This window comes from Harmonia axyridis, chromosome 4 (genome assembly GCF_914767665.1).
Source record: "Harmonia axyridis chromosome 4, icHarAxyr1.1, whole genome shotgun sequence".
In the NCBI taxonomy this organism is placed as follows: Eukaryota; Metazoa; Arthropoda; class Insecta; order Coleoptera; family Coccinellidae; genus Harmonia; species Harmonia axyridis.
The window spans coordinates 21541976-21565059 of record NC_059504.1 but is presented as its reverse complement, the minus strand read 5'-3'; the positions used below and the strand labels follow the sequence as shown (position 1 = coordinate 21565059).

Sequence of the window (23084 nt, the reverse complement as noted above, 5' to 3'; positions counted from 1 at the left end):
AACAAAGAGACGAGAGCCATCAAGACATACACATGTTCAATCCTAACATACTCTTTTGGTATAGTTGTGTGGAACAAACTAGACATCAAATGAAATAAAATAATATTTTCTTTTATTTCATTTGATAATGAAATTCCATCAACTCAGGACCGAATCCATTAAATAAAAATAAATTGAGTTAACCTGCAACGCAAAATAAGGACACTAATAACAACCATCATCCAAAATGCCTTATTGAGAGAAACAAAGGAGACTGGCATCTGCCAGTTTGGCATTCTTTAACTTGTTTATCAAACAATTAAATCTTTGTGAGGGAAACAGACTACTTCCTTATTTGAAATGGCACACCCAGTATATTATTGCACCATTACTCATTAGATAGCTTAAGTTACCCCCTCTTTTTATTTGTAGAATTAACTCAAATAATGAAAAAAATAGCTTCTATCTAATCTTGAGTTTTGATGAATTTGAGTTGTCCAGTTCAATATCTTATAATAACCCTGTACAATTTTGGCCCAAACCTCAAACAGTCTTATGATACTATGTATGGCACACCCAGTATATCATTGCATCATTAGTAACCCCCCTCTATTTATATGTAGAATTGGCTGAAATAATGAAAAATATAGGTTCTAATTTGAAAATCTTGAGTTTTGGTGAATTTGAGTTGTTCAAGATCAAGATATTTGCATTATTGAAAATGAAAAAGGTTTCTTCCTAAAAGCAGAAATATTCAAAAAAATGTGAGTGGTCACCATTTTTTTCATATGGATCCCTTAAAATCATGAACCGTTGAGTTTTTACATGTGAAATTATTTTCACGGTATTCAGACACATTGCATATTGATGAAATTGTCATTAGACAAGCTGTATCTAATGATGCAATAAAGAAGTAATAGTAAGTAATAATAGTTTCCGGTATAACCGCAAATTATAGAGATCTGAAAATATTTTAGGGAAACAGACCATTGTCTCAAACCCCAACATGCAAGTTTTCAGCACAAAATTATGATTAGTTACCATTAAAGTCAAATAGGTCATCGCGGTGAATCACCCTGTATAAATTTCTTATCAACCATCTGCCTATCTGTGATAATAAGCGAACTTCAGATAGTTGAAATATTCGGTGGCCACCAAGGTCTCCAGTTTGAACACCGTTAGATTTTTCCTTTGGTCACATTTATCAATTTGAAAATATTGTTGAAATCCGGAGAATTTGAGGGCCACCGAATATTTTGATTATCTGAAGTTCAGAGCTAGGCGCTTAGCTTGATTGATTTGCCGTGTGAAACAGAAATGTGCCCCCATAGATTAGTCTATGGTGAATACCGAACTTTAATTCTTTAACAAAATCTAATCAGAAAATTCATCAAATTAAATATTCACTTATCATTGTTATGAAAGATAACAGAAATCTTTGATTGTTACCATAAATCAACTCTAGTTCACAAAAATGGATTTAAAAAGAATTTCTTCAATTTAAATTATGTGAATTTCGTTCTTTCTTCTTAGATGGAGCTACAAACGAACATAATAAAGTACAGCAAGTGATTTTATTTATCACTAAATAAAGTACCAAAATAAGGACAACCATATTATAAATTTTTTTTATCGTAATTTGTAATCATAAGTTGATAACTATTTTCATGGGAACGAAGACATATCTGCTAGAATCCAAATTCACGAAATTCTGTTAAGATAACATTTTCGACCACATTTTCTTTTATTGAAAAAATATTCAAGGAAAATGCCTAAGATTACCGAAGGAATATCTCTGGCAGAACTCATGGCAGGGGGTACAGAATTTGAAGTAAATCCCACTGCTGAGTCGGAAGATATAGGTTCCGAAGAGGAGGATGAACAAAAAGTGAAAGAAGCAATGTTAAGGTTTTCTAATATGGATTGCTTAGGGATAGATGGTCACTACGATGAGGAACCTTTTGATATTGTTGCAAGACAAATGAGCAATTTAACTCCTGATGGAGGCGTAAAAAAGAAAATTTTAAAAGCTGGCTATGGTACAACTCCACCAAATTTAAGCCTTGTCAAGATTGATTATAATGCATATGTTGAATATGAAGCAGAACCCTTCGATTCCACATATAGTCGAAATAAGAAGCAAGAGTTTGTGCTCAACAGTGGTGACGTTATTCCGGGTTTAGATGAGGCTGTGAAATCGATGAAAATAACAGAAAAATCTCAATTTCTCTTCAAACCGCAATATGCATATGGACCTTTAGGTTGTTTAGGTAGAGTTCCTAAAGATGCAACTGTACTTTTTGAGGTTGAATTGCATGAGGTTGTCGATAGTGGTTCTACATTAACATATGATAATTTAACGAAAGAAGAACAACAGACTTTCAAGGAAGTATATGCTTATTGTTTATCACTATGTGAAAGAGCAAGAGATAAATTCAAGAAAAAAAATGTTCAAGAAGCTCTCAAAGATTACAATGTTGCAGTTTCAAAATTGGAATTAGTTCAGATGAATGACTACAATGAACAGGAAAAGCAGCAAGAACTTCTTCAACGTCTATTTAATAATGTTCTAGTCTGCCAAACGATTTTAGGTAATCCAAAAAAGGGTTGTATCGCTGCGAATAATATTTATAAAATTTGCCAAGGAACAACTAAGAAAATTTCAGCAAAAACCATGTTCTCCCATGCCAAATGTCTAAGAATGTTGGGAGAATTTTCTGAAGCCAAAAAAAAGTTGATACAGGCCCGCAATTGTGAACCAAATAATCCAGAAATTACCAATGAGTTCATTATCTTGAAAGAGGAAGAAGAAAAATATAAAAAAGGAGAGAAGAAATGGAGTGAAAAGTATATACAATCTCTCTCGGAAAGTAAAAATTAAATATTCCTGTTCAATTTTCCATCTTAAAACTCTACTGTAAGAAATTCTTTTTTATTTTTAATAAAATAACAATAAATGATCTCAATATTTTTTTTTCACCTGATGGTCAAAATTCGTGATATATTTCTCTAATTTCAATATTTTTTTCTAAAGCATTATTCTACATTCACCTAATGTTCTTAGTGTTTAATTTAAGAAATAAAAAGCAACATTGATTATGAAATTCTTTATTCAGTTGAAAAACTGTAAAATCTCAAGAAAGAATCGTGATGTGGACCAACTATATTTGATTTCAAATCAAAGGGTCAATAATTTTTTCAGCTAAAATACAATTATAAATATTCCACATTTTTTACAAGAAAGTAGATTAATCTTAAATAAATAATTCAAAGGTATTCCTTTTATACTTAGTATCTATTGCATGTACACTCACAGAAATTAAACAACATAAGGATAGGGCAGATTAGAAAATAGAGTCTACCAGGATAATGCAACTACTCAACAGTTATAACCCTACACCAGTTATAACCTGCCCCTCCAAAAGACACATGTAAGTTTAACATTAGAAACACATTACAGAACTGGAGTCATAAAGTCACCCAAGAAACTTTTTCTATCTCAAAATTCAGTAGTAAAAGGCAGCTTTGCCTTCTAATATATGCAATAATTCAGTAAAATTTTTGAAAGGTACTAATAAGAAATCTTTGAACAATAGTTAAAAATTTCATGGAAAAATATATAAGTCAACAAAAAGTTATTTCATCATCTTCTTAGCTGAAGATATGTACAGGGATTTAAGTACAAAACTGGGACAGTTTACTTATAAAAACATAAAGTGCAGTCAAAAATTTTGACAGAAACTAAAAGACCAAAAGTCAAGGAAATTATTGCATAAAGTACTCGGGATGATCAGAGTCCTTCTCAAATCTTTTTGCCTCTTCCTGCATACTCTCCTTAATTTTCAAGATAGCAGCCGATTCCCTGTGATCGTTCTCTCCAGGACCTCCGAATCCTCCTAAATTATAGTCACCCATGCCCCCTCCACCATCTTCCCTTGGGGTTCCTGGTCCATTAGCTGGTGAATTCTTCATACCTTCCATTCCATCACTGTTCATCACCGGACCCATCGAATTGGGACCCATAGGCCCCATGGGACCTGAATCAGGACCGCCACCCATAGGAAATTCTCCAGGCATGTTGTTTCCAACAGCTGGTTTCATCATGGTGTACATATTTTCACCCCCTGAATTGGAAGAATCCTGAGGACTGGGCATGATTGGGGTACCAGGTCCCGGAGGTCCCGCTGATCCTGGTGGACCTCCATAATTGCCTGGTGAGGATGTGGAGTAGTTCATAGGCGTTGAAGTGTTAGGTTGCCATTGGGGAGGACCTCCAGGTCCCGTCATAGACATAGGAGGCATCGGTCCTCCTCCCATGTTACTGTTTGGAGGGGGGCCTCTTATACCTGGGCCATATCCCCCTGGACCCATCGGACCCAATGAAGGTCCACGGGGAGGGTTCATCCTGTTCATTGGGTTCATTCCAGGAGGTCCTTGTCTGGAAGGGTCCATATTGTTAGGCATCATGGGTTGGCCACCGGGCCCATTGAAATCGCTACCCATGGGCATCCTGACACCTGGTCTGGGACCTCCAGGATATCTGGGACCCATGAAAGGTTGAGAACCCATTAGCTGGGAATGAGGGGTGGGAGGTTGGGAATGGGGAGATGGTTGACCAGCTGGATGTGTGGGGGGTGACGGACGCATACCAGCATTTGGGAAGAAACCAGGAGGTAGAGGCCCACCTGGCATACCGTCAGAGGGAGGCATCTGACCTAAAGGACTAGGAGCCGGTCCTGCATTGTGTCCCATTCCATTAACTCCGAAACCGGAGTTAACAAAACCATAATCGTGGAACGCTTTTGCTTCTGATGAATGCTCACATGTGTCCCTTCTCTCAGGAGCGGCACAGTATAAATCCCAGAAGACACACCACCACGAATGCAGGAATCCTGGGGGTTCGCCTAAAGTGATATTCTTCTCCCACCTTATTTCTGAGAGAAATGTTTGGGCTGCTTTCTGTGCACCTACATGAAGTAGATATTCATATACATATAATGCCAACTTTTCTCTTGCTTGAGCATCTGACGGCACAGTTGATCCCTTTCCTTTGGCATACATATCAAAAAATAGCATAGCCTTCCTAAAAATAAATATAAATTTTCAATAGATATGCTTTAATATATTGAAAAACGAATAAAATATAACAGTCTTCAAAAAGAGTTCAATATCATAGATTTTGAAACAAACTATGAGTGTCACAAAACTTTAATATTACTATCAACTCAATAATTTTAGTTTGATCTACGGTGGAGCCAAAAATAAACTCAAATTGAACAAAATCACTAAAGCAACCAAAAGAGTTTCAAAACATTATATCAACTTTAATAGACCAATACACATCAAATTCCATAGTGAGCACATGAATCAATCAATCATGGAAATAACTGTAAAAAGAGTTTTGTGGGATCTATAATTAATCTATTTTATGATATCTTTTCTTGACCTTACACTATCTGTAAAACCGTGAGCCAAAGAAGCCCTTTTTTTCTTTTATGAATCAGTTGCTTTTGTATATAGATAGTTATGTTATTATCTGCTATTCTCTGAAATAGTCTACATGTTTCAAAGAGCATAAGTTTGATCATTGTCACATCACAATGAACATAAAATAGTTACTTTCGATTGATAATATTTATTTCCTTCAAAATTGAATTAAATCGATTTTCAACTCATACACTGATGTACTACCAGTTAATATTTTACTTTATGTAAAACAAATGAGCAACATTTGTTATTGAATATGTTGAGGAAAGAACATATAATCTTCTGAAGAATGAAAACTGAACAACACTTTTATCCTAATGTGTATATTGATTCTGAAATCATTTTGAAACAAGATAGAATTTATGATATTTAACTTCTGATGATGTCACAAGAAACATCATAACAAAAGAAAACATTTCTTCTGTTGCTGTAATCTAAAGTGAATTATAGTACATGAAAAATGTTTATCATGGATAAATCTCATAGAAGAACCTCAGTTTTCGAAAACTCTAAAAATAAAGGCAAATTTTCTCAAATGTATCTTTGAAATATTCTTGCAAGATTAAAAGGAACAAAATTCAAAAGTTTACTTACCTACATCCCTAAAAACACATACTCAATCAATATACAGCGGCCAATGATAGTTCGAATACTTTTTCTGCCTTTTTCTAACTTTTTTGCACAATATGATACTGTATTCGTTTCGAACTAATATCGTATTCGATTTCAATCACTATTCTGCTATTTTTTCATGTGAAATGCAGTTTAACAAGAAAAATTTATTACTTCGTCCTCCATTATAAATAAAACATAAACATAACCTTAAACTTTGACATTTGACAGAAGCGCAGTAAATTTTCTTTAGCTTTATACTTTACTAATGGGCCTTACAACTGAGCATAAAGCCAGCTCGTTTCAATATCCAGTGGCAGTGTTGCCAATCGGCGGATTTTAATTCCGATTTTTTTTGGGTCTGGCGGATTTTAAAATATTTCGGATTTTTTTCGATTCATATATGGATTTCTTCAAATATGGTTATCATAACACTGATCACTGAGGCATACTGTTTTCAGGGGATATTGAGAATGCTTTTGTGATTAAATATGTTGTGATGTTGATTCGTTATGAATCAAAAAAAGTTTTCAATTTGGGTTTTATTATGTGCATTCCCATTTCCATTTCAACTCTTCAAGAGTGCATTCCTACAAGTATTTTGTTTTTATTGTTATAAACTGTTAGAATTATATGTCTTAAATTTTTTTTGTCCTGCATCAGAAGAAAGTATGTTCAGGACAAGAATTTCAATATTTTATATCTCTTCGAATATGGCGCCTTTGATATTGATTTTCTTGATTCAAAATCCTGTAACTCACAATCCACCTACATGTATTGCAGTAACATATAGGCAAACTAAAAAAACACCAAAGATGACAAAAATATACAAAACAAAAACGGTAAAATTTTACCTCTATAAATTTTAAGTTTATCGAACACAATCAAAAGCTAACATCAATCTCCAATTACAAAATCTTAGAATATCTACGCACATCAAAAACTATACTCTAGCAATATTAAAACTGGAATACATGTCTCGTAGATAGATGTCACAAGATATTAAACTTGAATTGGCATAGATATTCCAATTCAAAGATTTCATTTTTTGATATGCTAATTTTGAATGCAAATCTACAGGGTGATATATTTTTTTTTGGAGGGTATCCGCTTCTTTCCCCCAGACTATTTTTTGGTGAACCACGTATAGTTTATAAAAATAAACTCTGGTCCAGTACTACACCTTTTGGTTTGTTGTAGTTTTGTCGTATCTGCTATCGATTTCTAGAAAAAAAATTTAAAAAGCTCTCTAGGAATATTATCAAATTATTATGAACATCCAGTTAGTACACTGAGATTCCAACGGGCCGAAATCAATTCTGTTGGGCGTCCATGGAACAGGTTCAAAGGTGCAGCAATCAATTTTCGCATATTTTTTCGATTTACTTTGGACCCCCTCCTGTTTTTGAAAACTGAAGTCACCACTGGTTTTCATAGCAATCAATTTAAAGGACGATTTCATTTGTCTTTATTACTGTGCATAGTCTAAACTGTGAGAAATGATCCCGCATGGGTTTTAACCAGTGGCGACGCCAGGGGGAGTCCGGCCCCCCCCTAAAAATTGACATACTAAGACTAAAAGATTAACAGAACTATAGTTTAGCTTTACTTTTTGGCCCCCCAAAAAAAATCGGGCCTCCTCTTGGCCACCCCTGCTTTTGAAAGCTGGCGTCGCCACTGGTTTTACCAGTTAATTGTAAAACTACATGGTTTTAGCGTATATCTTTAACACAGATAACAAATCGCAATCGTAAATAAAATAAAGTTTGAATGTAGAATAATTTATACTCTTTTGGGATACTCTGTCTCTGGTTGTAAGTACAGTGAAGTGTATTATATTACGTAATGTGTTTTTTGATTATTAGCCATTAATCATTCTGCTCTACACAGCTTCGTGGGTAATATTTATATTCTTGCTTAATATGCCGTTCGCAATACTCATCAACTCCCTCTGCTTGCACTGATGCTACATCTACACGTGCTTCATTGTTTGAAGTGAATTTTTTGTTAAGCACTCTGTCGCAGGAATTTGGACAATAATAAGTAATTTGCGATTCATTAACCGATTGCCAATACATTTTTACATAGTACAACATGGAAATAATAGAAACTTGAAATCTATATAACATGTTTATTTAAAGAAAATATTAACTATATTTAAATACTCCATTCAGGTTTTCTCATTAATAATCTTATTAAGATCTGAAAGTCATTATACAAATTGCTAGATTTATATTCAGTTGAACTTGATTGTTGGCATTTATGTTGCACAAATGTTTTTTTTTAGATTTTAGGGACACCCATTTTTTGCTGTATTATTTTTCCATAACCACTCCTTCCGGCATCATAGTCTGTTCTATATTCATCTCTAACCTGAAAAATGCATAAATACTTATTTTCATTACACATACACACAATTAATAAAATTCATAGAGATTTTAATTCATGACTTAAAATAAGTATGATAGATAATGTATACATTTCACTTATTTTCGATCCGTTAGAAATTATGAATTTTTAAAATTCTGGTTTATGTGAACCTAACATTTGTATAAAACTGAGTATGAAAACTTCAAAATTTGACAATCAAAAATTTATTGAACTACGGACAATATGAATATATTTTCCAAATATGAAATCTGAATTTACCCAGGTTGATTTTGAATGGAATAAATATTAAACTACCACTATATTTACATATTCGCGGTTTTTTCCCTATAAGTTCTCATTCCTTGGTTCAATAGTTTTTTTCGATAACATATTTGGATAGCCCGTGAAATATACTATCACTGAAATGGATTATTTTTCAATAATGCTCAAAGGATCAACCGCAAATCCAGTGACCCGCTTATGTGAAACCCCCTGTACAAAAATATCCCGAGTGAAAGAGAGATAAAATATCAACAAATTTGGATAAACCCTTCCATTGACGGTTATTGGGCCATGGAGCCCAATTTAATGTTATATAAAAGTAGTATAATATAATTTGGAAGATGTCCATAATATATCAAATGCATACCTGTCCCCCCGTTTTTCCCCTACCATACTGTCTTCCTTCAACAAAACCAGCATCCCAATCTGTTCTTACTATGCGATCATCTAATCTTGTCCCATTGACATACCTGAAAGTCAAAAATCATTATAAATTGTAACAAAAATAAAGTAAGTCCATTGTACCTCAATGCACATTCAGCGTCTTCTCTTGTATAAAACTCTACAAAACAAAAACCACAAGGCGTTTTTTTATATTTGTCCAAGCCCATTATTACTCTTCTGATATCTCCACATTTTGAGAATAATTCATAAATTTGTTCCTCTGTTGTGTAGAAAGATAAATTTCCCACATATAAAGTAGTTGAAAGCCTTAATAGCTTATCTTGTTCTGCTCTTGTTCCCTAAAACAAATCGTAGCTAGAAGATAGAAAATTATTTATATTTATGTCAATACAATACCTTAAAATGTTGATCCCTGTAAGAACTCAATTCAACTGATGGAGAATTTATCGTAACCATATTGGTGACCGGCGTATATAATGAAAACACAAATGGATCACAATAGTAGCAGTATTTCAATAATTAAAAAACTTCACTTCTTTATTCAATTGAAATTGACCGTATTCACTTTCAACTTCTCTTGTAAATTCTAACCTTATCTCTGATACTGAACCAGAACAAAACAACTACACTGAACTCAGAATTGTTTATTTTTGTTAGGATTCTACATAGACAAATAATCCTTTCTCTATGGGCAAGGTCTGTAGATTACACAGGTTGCCTCGTAACTTGGGTTGAAGAGTGAGGTAACGCGTCATCCGGTGTCTGTCAATGTCTATAGAATGTCTGTATCGCCATTGGCCATCATTGACAGACATTTTATCGTAGCTACTTTATGATTGAAGATATTAAAGAGTTTAAAGACTATTTTTTTTTTCAGAACTAACAGGCGAACCTCTAGTGAGCCTCTGTTCATCGTGTTTATTTGCAATATTTATTAGAATATTATATTAGGTTGTGTTGAAAGCAAATAAACTTCCGACTTTTGCCTATACGCGTAGGATTTCTCCTCGCCGTCGGCTTCTCACTCCTCGCTAAGAGGAACATTCACTCAATCCCAGATATTTAAAATATCAGAAGGGTAGAGCTCGGTCGTGTCCGGTCCTTGTGGTCCCCCTGGTTGTCGTCGAACTTCTGGTCCTCTTACACGCGATCCTTGGACCTGTCCTTCGCTTCCTAGGAATTTTCTCACCGTCCTTGCAGTACCTAAAAGAACAGCTTTTTGCATTACATTACATATATACTCACTAAGCCCTAGTTGCTTGATATTTCTCTTGAGATTTTTGGGTACTATTCCTGTTGTTGAGATGATAATTGGAATAGTTCTCGTTGATACCATTCCCCACTGGCGCTTTATCTGAAATTCGAGGTCCCTATATTTTGAAATTTTAAACTTTATTATTATTATTATTATTTAGGATAGACTACGAACGATATACGCGATCAAACTATTAAGAAAATCCGTGAAAACCCACGATTTCATTGCAATCCAATGTTATTAATTTGAATGTGTAAACCGAGTGACGTCAAGAATGGTTAACGCTGATTGGTTGAAAGTTACGAAACAACCTGTCTAAATCTATAAACCTTGCTCTATGGGATTCTACGATTCTAGAAGTGTGCATAGATTTTATGCATCTTACATAGACCTAATCACACCTAATATCCAATTTGTCTATAAATGTGTGTTGATGTTATCTTCTTCTTTTTCTGCTATCCCTTATAGATTGTGATTTCTATGCCCTTATATTTTCTATATTGCTCAGAGCATAGATTATTATGTTTAATATTCTGAGACCATAGAACTGTTTTTCAATAAATTTCGAATGTATTCGCATATGAAAAATCTGTTATAAAGACCATTTAAACTACTGTTCATTTTGATTATTATTAAAAATATATAAAGCAGAACTCTTAACTCTTGTGAAATTCCCAATTCTTTCATAAGAACACGAATAAAACTGGTTTGTTTACCTCATAGATATACAGGGTTTACAGGGCCGTCGCTAGCCAAACTGCCGCCCTAGGCAGAAACCTAATTGGCCGCCCTAACAGATTTCAGATTTTCCTGCTGAATTTCGACTCGAGCGATAAAACGCTCGAACATTTCTTTGTTTGTCTTCAATATGATTAAATAAAACGAGCGGATGAACTATTATTTTTAATTCGAATAGATGTTGCAGACATTCTCGATGCGAATATGTTTAAGTTAAGTGAAAATGATCGTTCGTGCAATTTGCTGAAAAAAAAAAAAATTCTTCCAAGAATCCAGATTTCTCTGAAAAAGTAGATAATTCCGCCCTCTAAATGCTTGAATTTTTTCTTTAAAGTTGTCGAGTAAAACAATATCGGATGATGCGGGATAAACTCTTATTTCAAATTCGAATGCGTCCACGCAAAACACTAGTTAATTCGATACAAAAATTGGAAAATTTTATAATATAATGGAATGTGATACGAAATAAAAAACTTCTTAAGAGAAATAAGTTGGAAATGGTGAAATGAAATCGTTTCTACTATATTTTGCATTCCATTCTGAGGAATCAACATTTTAATTGGAGAATTGAAAACAAAAATAATTCAGTGGCAATAAAATTCGGCATCGTTTAGCAAAGCGAACGGCGTTAAGCATGATGAGTGCATGTGTTTTTTCAGCTTCAAAAACTCCTAAACAGCACTATGAGGGTGTTTGGGGAAATGTATCTGAGACGGCATAGCTGATGAGATGGCATACAACGTGTTTCTCGGTTGACAATCAGAATTAGGCGCCAGTTCAATGCGCATACTACAGAATAAGACGTACTTAAACGTCTGCGTGAGTTCTAGTAAATTCTGCAGTAATATTTGGTCAGCGCATGCGAGGAAAGTTTATCGAGTCGGCTGAAAATTTACAACAGCTAGAGTTTTCGGTGAATATTCGAAAGAAACAGGTATATCGGTGAGTGCAAATATTTTCGATTATTTCTGCATACACTTTAGTTTCAGAATAATATTTTTGTTTTCATCTTAGTATCCACCATTGTTATTAAGAAAGAAAAAAGTGCTGGTGTTTGCTTCTGGGTGAGTTGGCATATGTGATATGCTGATGAGATGGCGTAGGTATGCCATCTCACCCAGGCACTTTGTTAAGTTTCCTTTTCGAGTAGAAAATTTAATTATGATTTATCAAGAAATAGGGCGTTATCAACGAAAATCAACAAGACATTCCTGGAGCGAAGAGAATATGAAGGAAGCGATAAAGGCAGTTCAGGAAAAAAAAATGAGCTGGTTGATAGCCTCAAAGACGTTCAATGTGCCTAGCACATTAAGGCGACGTGCAATTAAAAGTGAAGGGTAGAGGAAAAATTACATGGGGGTCATAAAGTTACTTTCGATGAAACCTTAGAAAGGAAAATTGTTGAGCATTTAAAAAATTTAGAAATACGATTTTTTGGTTTTACAACAACCAACGTCAGAAAGCTTGCTTATGAAGTGGCGGAAGCAAAGAAAATTCCCCCAGATTTTCCCATGTCAAAAAAATGGCAGGATGGGATTGGCTAAAAGGATTCCGGGATAAAAATCTTAGTATAAACCTTCGAACTCCAGAATCAACTTCATTCGCTAGAGCTAGTGCTTTCAACAAGCAGAAGATTCAAAAATATTTTGCCCTTCTTTCTGTTGTACTGGAAAAGCATCATTTGAAGGCTAACGACATATGGAATGTCGACGGATCAGGATTTTAAACAGCACCTTCGAAAAATACTGAAATTTTTGCCATACGCGGCCGAAAACAGGTGGGAGTCCTGACTAGTGCTGAAAGAGGACATCAGTTCACTGTGGTCTGCGGTATGAATGCCGTTGGGACTTACATTCCACCAGCTATCATTTTCCCAAGGAAAAATATGAAAAATGAATTAATGGACAATGGACACAGAAGATCCTTTCAACGGGAATGGCGATGAAAATGACGACATTGCATGTATATACTGCAATGACATGTTTTCTCGATCTCGTATACGTAATAAGTAGCTTGTACCATATTACTAACATTTGTTTAAATACTTCTAATCTGGGAAGACTATGATATGTACAAGTTAAGAGCTACTCACACTCACAGAAAATCAACTCTAATTTCTCCACAGCACTCTTGACCACGAATTTTAATGAACGCTCGTTAGATTTTGTTAATACGAGATTGGACAAACTTTCCTTTCCTTTCATATGAGGCGCTATAGAATGAACCAGCTTTATTTCCCTGAAAACAATAGTAAAATTTTTTGTGAGCACCACAGAGAACGACGCGGAAATAAACTAAAATTTGATCAATCGCCATATGACTGACTTCTCTGCCAAGCCCAGTAAATGGAGAAGAACAAACGATAGTTCTGATATTATATTCAGTGTAATTTATTTTTGGTTATAATTCTGTGGTCCGTCATATTGTTTGAAAATCAAAATTAATCATTGGGAGATTGGGACGAAGTTTTGGAGATTTAAATGACATTAAGATTTTTTCCTTTTCATAATATTATTATCCAATTCACCTCAAAATGAATACGTCTGGATTAGGAAACAATAGCGTATCAGTACCAGAATTGATTTTAAGGCTTTGCACTCATCTTTCCAAAAATGATCAAAGTAATTTCATTTTCCTGAGATTTTCATCATTTTTAATATGCTTCATTTTATTTCAGCCCTCACCTCAAAATTATATCAATTAGCTGTACAATTTTTACAAGGTTCAAATCAAGTTTATATGAATGATGCTGAATTTGATCTATCAGAAATAAAACTGCATTTATCTAGTCAGAAAGATGCTGAATCTTCTTTACAACAGTTTGAGTTACTTTACTCAAAAATTAATAATTCGGTAAATTTAGCTGATTTCGCTAGATGTATAAATGTTATCAATTATAACTTCTTTTCAGTCTATCCTGCATAACAAAAATGCAATTATTAGTTTTCTACTAAATATCGTGAAGTTGGATATCCAGAAAGACAGTTTCAAATTGAAGCTTGTTCAAAATTTGGAAAAATTACCTGGTCCACAGTCGGTACAAAGTTCCAAGTCCCAGCTAACAGTTAATAGCATACCTTCTCAAGAAAGCATACGTAATTTATATCAAGGCAATATGGTTGATAGACCATTCAGTAGGTCATCTAGGAATGAGGTGATATTACTCTGAGATTTATGTTTGAAAGTTGTTAGAAATGTTGGTTTTTAGAGTACTTCGAATTCTAATATAATGAGCTCTATTTGGTCAAGACAAGAATTGGGATCTTCCCTATCGAAAACAGCAAGTGAGTAAATAAATTAAGAAAAAGTTATGAAATAAAATCACTTGTTTCAAATTGAATTGTTTCAGACTTGACACTTGCAAGTGAATCTGATTTACTTCAAGATGTTATATATTCATTACAAGGAATTGAAGGAAGGTTCATAAAACGAGAAGCAGGGGGTCTTGGTTTTTTGATTGACCAAAAAATTAGCAGGAATTTCAGTCCAATTCAGAAAAGTATCGCGTCAAGATTATTGGGACTGAGTTTTTTACACAACAAGTTGAAACAATACTGTGAGGAAAATGATAAACAAAAAGGAGCAATGAGTCAAGCACTCATTTCCATTGTAAGAGATGAATTATCAAGTTATTATAAGACTATTGCCCTCTTACAATCAAATGTAAGTATATTGTATACTTTGTAAAAAAATTCAAGACTTAATTTGTCTTATAAATTAAACAATTGCTGAATTAATCTTTCTGGCTAGAGAGAATATATTTAACAAGACTTAGGTTGAAATTTCTTCTAGAATATACACACCTGCCAAATTAGGGGAACTGACAAAATCTCAAGGAAGTTTGTAGTTTATTTTCTCTTGAATCCTTCGTCTGATTTTAATGATTAGTTTTTTGCTTTGTAGCTTGATTCATCAGGAATATACCTGCTCAGATGCTTTCCTAAGTTTTCTGTTATTATTTACAGCGGTAAAAAAGTGAAAAGTGAATGATTGACAGCCGAAAATGTTTACAAATGGTCAGATATTGTCACATCTTTTCTAAACATTTCCTTTTTTTATTTATTGTGATATTTTAATCTCAAGAAGCACTTCATAATATGGTATCATTGTTGAACAAGAAATTAATGTTTTGAAATGCAAAGCTTTTGAAGTTAGTCTAAATTATAACACCTGACAAGTCAGAAAATAATATAATCAACTAATTTCAAGTGAGTCACAAAGAAAATCATTCACACAATAATCATATTTTTTGAACATCAATGCTTCAACAAATTTCTTAAATCTATTTTTCTATTCCCCCTACAAAAAGTGACGAAATTCGTACATCTCTCCAACTTGTAACTGCCTATTTTAAGCACTGTGCAACATAAAACTGTGCGATTTACTTTACCGTAAACAGAAAGCTCGATCAACAACCAATAGGGTATCATCTGTAAAGTAAATCACACGGAGAATAACAAATAAGATAAAACCTTCAGCAGTTGCCACGGAAACGAATTAATAACAGCTTGTGTAGCCGATAACCTTTTGACGTTTCGTAATTGTGTCGCGATTTTCCACCAGTTTTTGGATTTGCCTAAGTTTTTCTGGAAATGATTGCGTTCATAGAAAAAGTATAATACACAACTCAAGATGTACTAGTGGTGCGTAATATGCTTCTTACAACTCTTGTTATGTAATATACTATTACACTAATTTGGCATATGGTTATACAATTTGATACAACGGGGATTTTTCGAATAATAAGATTATTATTATTATTATTATACTGGTTTTATGCTTAGCGATCAATTATGTTCCCTCATTTCTTGTATGATAGCCATAAAAACTAGATAGCTGAAAAGCTTACTTTTCACTTTTTTGTTTGCCCCTGTATATATCAAAAAGTAAAGTAACTGAGGACGGCATCTGAGCAGTTATGTTCCTGAAAAGTGAAGTAAAATGAAAAAAAAATGACTAAAATCTGACAATGTATTCAAGAGAAAACGAACCACCATCTTCGTTAAGATATTGTCCGTGCTTCTTATTTTGGCAGTATGTATATTATATAATTTTTGCTTGATTTCAGATGAAGAAACATGATTGCGACAAACACTCAGAAATGTCACTCAGAAGGGCTCTCTACATCACCCAAGATCACATTACAAAATTCGAATGGCTTGCTTATATTACCGAAGAATGTAGCGAAAAAAAAGGTGGGGCACTTGTTACAGCAATACACGGTTATCTTCAACATGGTTCAATCTGTATTCAAGAGGTAAACACCATAATTATCATGATTCCATCAATCTATTCAAATCTATTCATCATGTTTCATCCAGAACTTTCATTATTGAATTTAAATGTAATCCATTTGCAATTTTCAGGTTTCAGAAAAGGTCCTCACTTCTGTATGCAAACCTTTGTACATAATGTTATCTAGATGGTTGTTGGACGGTGAGATCAATGATCCCTGCAATGAATTCTTCATTGAGGCTCGGAGCATCAACGCTGCAGAACGTTTGTGGCACGATAAGTATCACGTCAAAAAATCAATGATTCCATCTTTTATATCCATGGATCAGGCAAAAAAAATTTTGGCAACTGGAAAAAGCATAAATTTTCTTAGACAGATATGCAAAGACAACGGACAGCTCCCTGGTAGAGAAAGTCTCCAGAAGTTTTTCAGGAATACCACAGGTATGACATTAATTTTTTTTTTCAAATACATATTCTATTTGAAATTATGTTATGTGTTATATTCAAGAGATATCCACATTTTGTTGCCATGTTTGAAGACCAGATAAAGGAAATATTTTTTAAATCTACAAGGGTCATTCTTTCCATCCATTAGTTAATTCTAATATTAAAAACATTTTTTAGCCGATGCATTGTTTGCTCCAGAACAGAGTTTAGAATTTCACACCACATTGGAAAATGTGTACAGAGAAACATCTTTAAGAGTGTTAGATTTATTGAAAAACAAATTTAGACTTTTGGAACATCTTCATTCTTTAAGAAGATACTTGTTGTTGGGTCAAGGAGATTTCATCAGACACCTATTAGAGTTATTAGCGTAAGTTTGACTGGTTATTACTTACTATGATTAGGCATTAAATTTCAAAAAGATGAATTTTTAATTGTTTCAATAATTGGAGAATTTTTGAGCAACATACAGGATGATTCACCGCCAAGGCCTATTAGATGTTTATGGAAAACTAACCATGAGTTTGTGCTGAAAATTTGCATGTTGGGGTTTGAGACAATGAAGTTTCTTATTTTCAGATCTCTACAACTCCCGGTTATACCAAAAACAGACTACTACTTCCTTATTTTAAATGGCACACCCAGTATATTATTGCATCATTAGACAGCTTTTTTGATGAAAATTTCAGCAATATGCCATAAGTTAATGGGATTCTTATGAAAAAAATTGTGGCGATAAGGACTCAAATTTTTTTGAATATTTCTGTAGAAAAAGTTATTTTCGAAAAAAATTATTTTTGATTCTGCAAATACGTAGTATTATAAACCTGTTCACGGTTTGGACGAAAAATGTATAGGGTGCTTATCAGAAGATCATGAACTTGAACAACTCAAATTCATCAAAAGTAAAGATTTTCAAATTAGGACCTATATTTTTTATCATTTCAGTCGGTTTTACATATAAAAAGAGTGGGGGTTACTTGAGCAAACCCTATACCTTTAATGAATACTTCAAGAGTTATCAAGGTAGATTTTTAAATGAGGAAAAACCGCAATTTTTGTGTGGAGAAGTCTGTGACTTCCGGAAAACACAGAAAGAAACTAAAATTTGATGTATCGATAACTGAATTTGACATTTCAAGAATTGTAATGAATTATTGTATTGGTTTATAGATTTCTCAACAATCCCAACGAAAAATTAGTTATAATTCATGAAATGTAAAATTCATCCAAACATCTAATTTTAGTTTCTATGTTTTCCGGAAGTCACAAACTACTCCACACAGAAATTGCGGTTTTTCCTCATTTAAAGTTCTTCTTCGATAACTCTCAAAAGTATTCATTTTAGGTATATAGTTTGCTTAAGTAACCCCAATCTTTTTATACGTAGAATCGACTGAAATAATAAAAAATAAAGGTTCTAATTTGAAAATCTTGAGTTTTGATGAATTTGAGTTGTCCAAGTTCATGATCTTATAAAAACTCTGTACAATTTTGATCCAAACTGCAAACAGTCTTATAAAACTACGTATTTGTAAAATGAAGAAGGTTTTTTTGAAAAAAACAATATTCAAAATTATGCAAGTCTCCGTCGCCACTATTTTTTTCATAAGAATCCCATTAACTCATGAACCATTGAGTTTTTACCAAGGTATGGCATATTGCTGAAATTGTCATCAAAAAAACTGTCTAATGATGCAATGATATACTTGGTGTGCCATTTGAAATAAGGAAGTAGTGGTCTGTTCCCTTATAACCGGAAGTTGTAGAGATCTGATAATATTGGAGAAAGATCATTGTCTCAAACCCCAACATGCAAATTTTCAGAACAAAATTATGATTAGTTTTCCATAAAAGTATAATAGGCCATCGCGGTGAATCACCCTGTATAATAAGAATAATAACAGAGTTAGAAAATTTGATGGTTTTTCAACTAACGTTTCACCAATAACTGCGATAGGCAGTAGATTGTAGACTCCATCTCAACACTGTATCTCTTCTCTTCTTGATGTAATTGGAATGCTTGTACATTTTGATAGCTCCTATATTCATTCTTGGGTGGGTGGTTTTGATATTTGAGAGAATTTCTGTCTTAAAGAATAAGAATTTGTGTCGGTTAAAGCATGTTCAGCAAGTGCGGACTTATCTATTTGATTCATTAGGCAACATGTTCCTGGAAATCTTTAGCATCTGCAAATATTTTTCTCTTTTTCTTTTTTATGGGGAGAAAAACAGGACTTATTGGTGAAAAAAATATTGTTTGTGAATTCGTTATTTACTAGAACTTTTCTTTAATAACCTCACAAAATTCGTCTGATAGAATCTTCTGGGATAATTTCTTGTGTTTTTAATTTATAGGATTCATACCAATGTTTTTCCAAATAAATCTAACTGTGCTGTGACATTGATATTACATCCTATTTTGAGTGCAAACAAAATATTTTTAAAAATTGTGCCGTACCATAATCTTATTCATCAAATTGATTTTTAGTCCAGAACTGAACAAACCTGCCAGCGATATTTATGGACATACCCTCACGACGATTTTGGAGTCTGCTATCAGAGTGACAAACGCCCAGTTTGAAGATGAGGATACTTTAGAAAGGCTCAATGTAAGCTTCATGGGACACTCCCAAGGTGATTTTGGCTGGGACGTTTTTAGTCTTATCTATATAGTTGATGGGCCAGTTAGTACAATATTTCAACCGACAATGTCTACTTATCAGTGTCTTTTCGGAGCGCTGTGGAAAGCAAAAAGGATGGAATTTGTGTTGGCGAATATGAAGAAACAACAGATAACAATATCGAAGGTGTTTAAATATAATTTAGGTGTGTATTAACTTCCTAATTTGAAATTATGCAGATTTAAAATGGACGTATCTATTTGTTTTACCTTCATTTGAATTTCAGCTTAGTGAACTTCTTTATTACTTGGTATACTATCTCCTTCTGATTCATGTCTTGAATGTTTTAGACTTGATACCAGTTATGCATACATTTCATGTATTGACCAGCGAGATGATTCATTTTCTACATCAAACGCAGTACTATTTTCTCTTTGAGGTGCTGGAGTGTTCTTGGGCTGAAATGCTGTATAATGTCAACCAGGCAGAGTGTCTAGATGACATAATTCTAGCGCATACCCAGTTTTTGAGTTCTGTCCAGACTGGAGTATTACTAGATGAAAAATCAAAAGTAAGTTTCTTGATTTATCTCTCATTGAAAATTTTGCTTGAATTAATATTCAGTTATTTTTTTATTATTAATAATAATAAGCTCTATCTCAAGTAGAGTAGAAATGCAAAATATATGATTTCTGAAATGAAATAGTGTAAAAGATTACAATACATCTATTGGCCAGGGGTTTCTTTCCAGTTCCTCGTCTCGTACATTAGAAGTTCTCTGCCAATGTTTTTGTTATGGTCCGTATCGTATATCGCCGAGCAGTCACTAGTGGTTTTCAATGTTTCAGGTAACCTGCTTCGTATTTACGAACGGCTTGACACTTGTCAATGCTTAACTAAATTTTTCATTGACAGCATTTTGGAGGTTATAAATGTTATCTCTTTCAATTTGTAAATAACTAATAATTCTTAATGGCTCTGAATTAAAATAATAAAGTTTTTGAGTGTTAGATGTCATGAAAAATATTCTTAAACAATAACCTGAAAATTAAAATGACAACTGCCAACCGGAGTGGGCGTGGTTACCGAACCTAACCAGAATAAAAGTACGGTTGCTCTGGTGTCAGATAATTCACCGAAGTTTGTGGAAATCGCCACCGATATTTGAGGAATTTGATATATACGGACCACCAACTTACTAACCACAGTAACCAAGGTGATATACGGACCATACCCATAATTTGATTTGTATCAACAGTTTGAAAATTCGTCTGTTGAAACCTTTGATCTTATGTGATCTATAATTTTGTTGTTATATCTTATACAACTATATTCTGGTCCCTTTTCAGTTAATGTATGTCTATGTTGTGGATATTTAAACTTCATTGTCCTTGAGATAGGTCCAGTAATAGAGAAATTACGATTTTCGACTTCTCTAAATATTGAGTGTTTTGAAAATATGTATATATCTTAGTAATTGAAGTTTACAACAAGAAATTAGTTTATAATAATAATAATGATCTTACAGTATCAATTCCTTGTGTCCTTTCAGCTACTTTTTTCTCAGCTACGATCTATCTATAATTTCGTACTGAGTTTGGAAAAGCATCAACAATCATTATATTCAGAAGCAAGTATGGATCACGAAGCAGAAACAGAATATAGGAGGAAACAGGAGCTGAATGATGAATTTGGTTTGACCTTAGATGAAGAACTGAAGGCCAAAGAAAGATCAGCTAATTTCAAACGTTTCTTGTGTTCAATAAAAGCGCAAGTAAACTGTTTAGCCCAAACATATAAGGGCTTCGTAAAAAACTATTTAAAATCTCTTTCGTCTAGTCCTAACATGAATTTACAACTTTTGAGTGTTAGACTGAGCTTTAATGACTACTATTCAGTCATATGACCACTGGAAGTTCAGTTTGAAAGTTGTCCACAGATACTAATAAGAGAGAGTGAAAAATGTGTTCACAAGCATACTCTAATGACAGCCCCAAACTCAAATGAAAATACAAGAAAATCTATCGAGAACAGCATTCTCAGTGATCCTGTTGTTCAATCTAGTTCTTATTCAAATTCAGAATTAAGTAATTATGGTAGTATCGATAAATTGCTGCAGCCTCCCAAGAAAAAGGAAAAATCCATATGATGTTGTGTCGGGTGAAGATTGGTAAGTTTGGAGAAGTTACCAATGTTCACCTAATTCCAAGTTAAGATGTACATATTTAATATATTATTTTAAATGCACTCTTATTTTTATAGCATTGTTTGACCAATGAAACACCCATTTTATGAAATGAATAAAGCCTTATACATTGAAATGAAAATGCAAGCTTCAATTGTAATTGAAAAATATTAATAATGAAAGGTGGCTTTTTTCATACTCATATCAGAATTGACTTACGTGTGAAAATATCAGAAGTAACTCGAAATGTCTTCCATGGAATTGTATGATTCTTAGTTTTTATTTTTTTAAAAATAATTTTTATCTTATTTATTAAATATTTCTGAATGTTGGTGAAAAATAAAATATCTGATTGTGATGTCATATAATGTATTGTATGTGCGTAATCGCAAATGCTGCAATTACAAAAAATTGGGAAACTGTAAATATGTCATAGACTCAAAAGTAATTCTTATTTGGATTACTCATCTCAAATGCAAGAATTGTCTTTTGAAGTTGTATTGCTACATAAGGCTGTTTTTAAGCTTATTTTTTTGTGAGACTTACAGTGAATGTGATATGTCTTTATAGGCCTCCCAGTGTAGGATTAACATCTTTTCTGGAACGTGTAGAATTACTATTAAAAACTATTTTTTACGAATATTTGCTACTTCTGTCAGTATAGAGCGAGATTTATGTAGCTCACACTGGAGTTATATTAGGGATTCAATGTTGGATATTGAATAAAAAACATTCAATCAAATTGTTCACTTCTCGAATTTTTCTCTATAAGTAAAAACTTCCCACTTCTATGAAGGTATAAAAAATTTCATTAATGAAATTTTATGAATTAGACAGGTCAAATTCTATATATTTTTATTCCTTGTCCTATCCTATATCTATGCATAATGACTTTTTGACAATGTTAATAAAGAACAGTTATTAACTTCAGTCTATCACAGTAAGAGAGAAAACTCTCCTCACAGTAGGCTTTCTCACTTCCCCCTCAAACATTTACTCATCGTAGATATTTGAAATATCCAAAAGATTGAGCTCGGATGTGTACAGCTGTTATCGTCTTGTCAATCTTTGGGCTTCCCAAGATTTGTCCCATCCTTATTTACCTAGTCCTAGTTCTTTGATATATACCTTGAGTTTTTTGGTACTATACCAATATTAGAGATGATATTTGGGATAATTCTTGTTGAAAGTATTTCCCATTGGCGCATCATCTAAAATTGGAGGTCCATATGTATTTTGAAATTTTTTTAAATTCTTTTCAATGCATACATTGGTGATTAGTATTGCTAAGTTGATAGTGTTGCTGTTCTCTTTGTTCATCCACCAATAGCATATGAAAAACAATTTAATTATATGTAATACCACTAGAGATAAAATTTTACCTGCTTAAATTTATCTCAAGTGATATTTGACACAACTATTCCACGAGAAAAGTATTTACAAGTCATTTGATAATGTTTGA

The 23084-nt window shown here is 33.3% G+C and overlaps 4 protein-coding genes across 4 annotated transcripts; 2 read left to right on the top strand and 2 right to left on the bottom strand.

The window, feature by feature from the left end:
• The first annotated feature begins 1177 nt into the window (after positions 1 to 1177).
• On the top strand, positions 1178 to 2939 carry LOC123677722 (inactive peptidyl-prolyl cis-trans isomerase shutdown). The gene has a single exon (XM_045614409.1). It carries the CDS (start codon positions 1748 to 1750, stop codon positions 2858 to 2860), a length of 1113 nt encoding a protein of 370 aa, XP_045470365.1. The 5' UTR covers positions 1178 to 1747; the 3' UTR covers positions 2861 to 2939.
• Positions 2940 to 3071: 132 nt separating this feature from the next.
• Positions 3072 to 6299, bottom strand: LOC123677721 (single-stranded DNA-binding protein 3-like). The gene is made up of 2 exons (XM_045614408.1): positions 6061 to 6299; positions 3072 to 5062 (listed from the first exon to the last, which is right to left on the bottom strand). Exon 2 carries the CDS (start codon positions 5053 to 5055, stop codon positions 3745 to 3747), a length of 1311 nt encoding a protein of 436 aa, XP_045470364.1. The 5' UTR covers positions 5056 to 5062; positions 6061 to 6299; the 3' UTR covers positions 3072 to 3744.
• Positions 6300 to 8195: 1896 nt separating this feature from the next.
• On the bottom strand, positions 8196 to 9883 carry LOC123677719 (nuclear cap-binding protein subunit 2). The gene is made up of 4 exons (XM_045614406.1): positions 9532 to 9883; positions 9256 to 9473; positions 9098 to 9200; positions 8196 to 8451 (listed from the first exon to the last, which is right to left on the bottom strand). Exons 1-4 carry the CDS (start codon positions 9589 to 9591, stop codon positions 8362 to 8364), a joined length of 471 nt encoding a protein of 156 aa, XP_045470362.1. The 5' UTR covers positions 9592 to 9883; the 3' UTR covers positions 8196 to 8361.
• Positions 9884 to 13532: 3649 nt separating this feature from the next.
• Positions 13533 to 21684, top strand: LOC123677718 (gamma-tubulin complex component 3). The gene is made up of 11 exons (XM_045614405.1): positions 13533 to 13749; positions 13806 to 13981; positions 14040 to 14282; positions 14337 to 14412; positions 14478 to 14791; positions 16197 to 16385; positions 16495 to 16807; positions 16991 to 17183; positions 19305 to 19642; positions 19788 to 20008; positions 20990 to 21684. The coding sequence occupies exons 1-11, from the start codon at positions 13662 to 13664 to the stop codon at positions 21341 to 21343; spliced, it is 2505 nt and encodes an 834-aa protein (XP_045470361.1). The 5' UTR covers positions 13533 to 13661; the 3' UTR covers positions 21344 to 21684.
• The last annotated feature ends 1400 nt before the right edge of the window (positions 21685 to 23084 follow it).

Excerpts from the sequence above, each read along its gene's own strand:
- LOC123677722 (XM_045614409.1), top strand. The coding sequence starts at position 1,748 with ATGCCTAAGATTACCGAAGGAATATCTCTGGCAGAACTCATGGCAGGG.
- LOC123677721 (XM_045614408.1), bottom strand. The coding sequence starts at position 5,055 with ATGCTATTTTTTGATATGTATGCCAAAGGAAAGGGATCAACTGTGCCG.
- LOC123677719 (XM_045614406.1), bottom strand. The coding sequence starts at position 9,591 with ATGGTTACGATAAATTCTCCATCAGTTGAATTGAGTTCTTACAGGGAT. Across the intron at positions 9,474-9,531 it reads ACAGGGATCAACATTTTAAG|GGAACAAGAGCAGAACAAGA; the intron begins GTATTGTATTGA and ends GATTTGTTTTAG. Across the intron at positions 9,201-9,255 it reads GACGCTGAATGTGCATTGAG|GTATGTCAATGGGACAAGAT; the intron begins GTACAATGGACT and ends TTTGACTTTCAG.
- LOC123677718 (XM_045614405.1), top strand. The coding sequence starts at position 13,662 with ATGAATACGTCTGGATTAGGAAACAATAGCGTATCAGTACCAGAATTG. Across the intron at positions 13,750-13,805 it reads TCTTTCCAAAAATGATCAAA|CCCTCACCTCAAAATTATAT; the intron begins GTAATTTCATTT and ends ATTTTATTTCAG. Across the intron at positions 20,009-20,989 it reads TACTAGATGAAAAATCAAAA|CTACTTTTTTCTCAGCTACG; the intron begins GTAAGTTTCTTG and ends GTGTCCTTTCAG.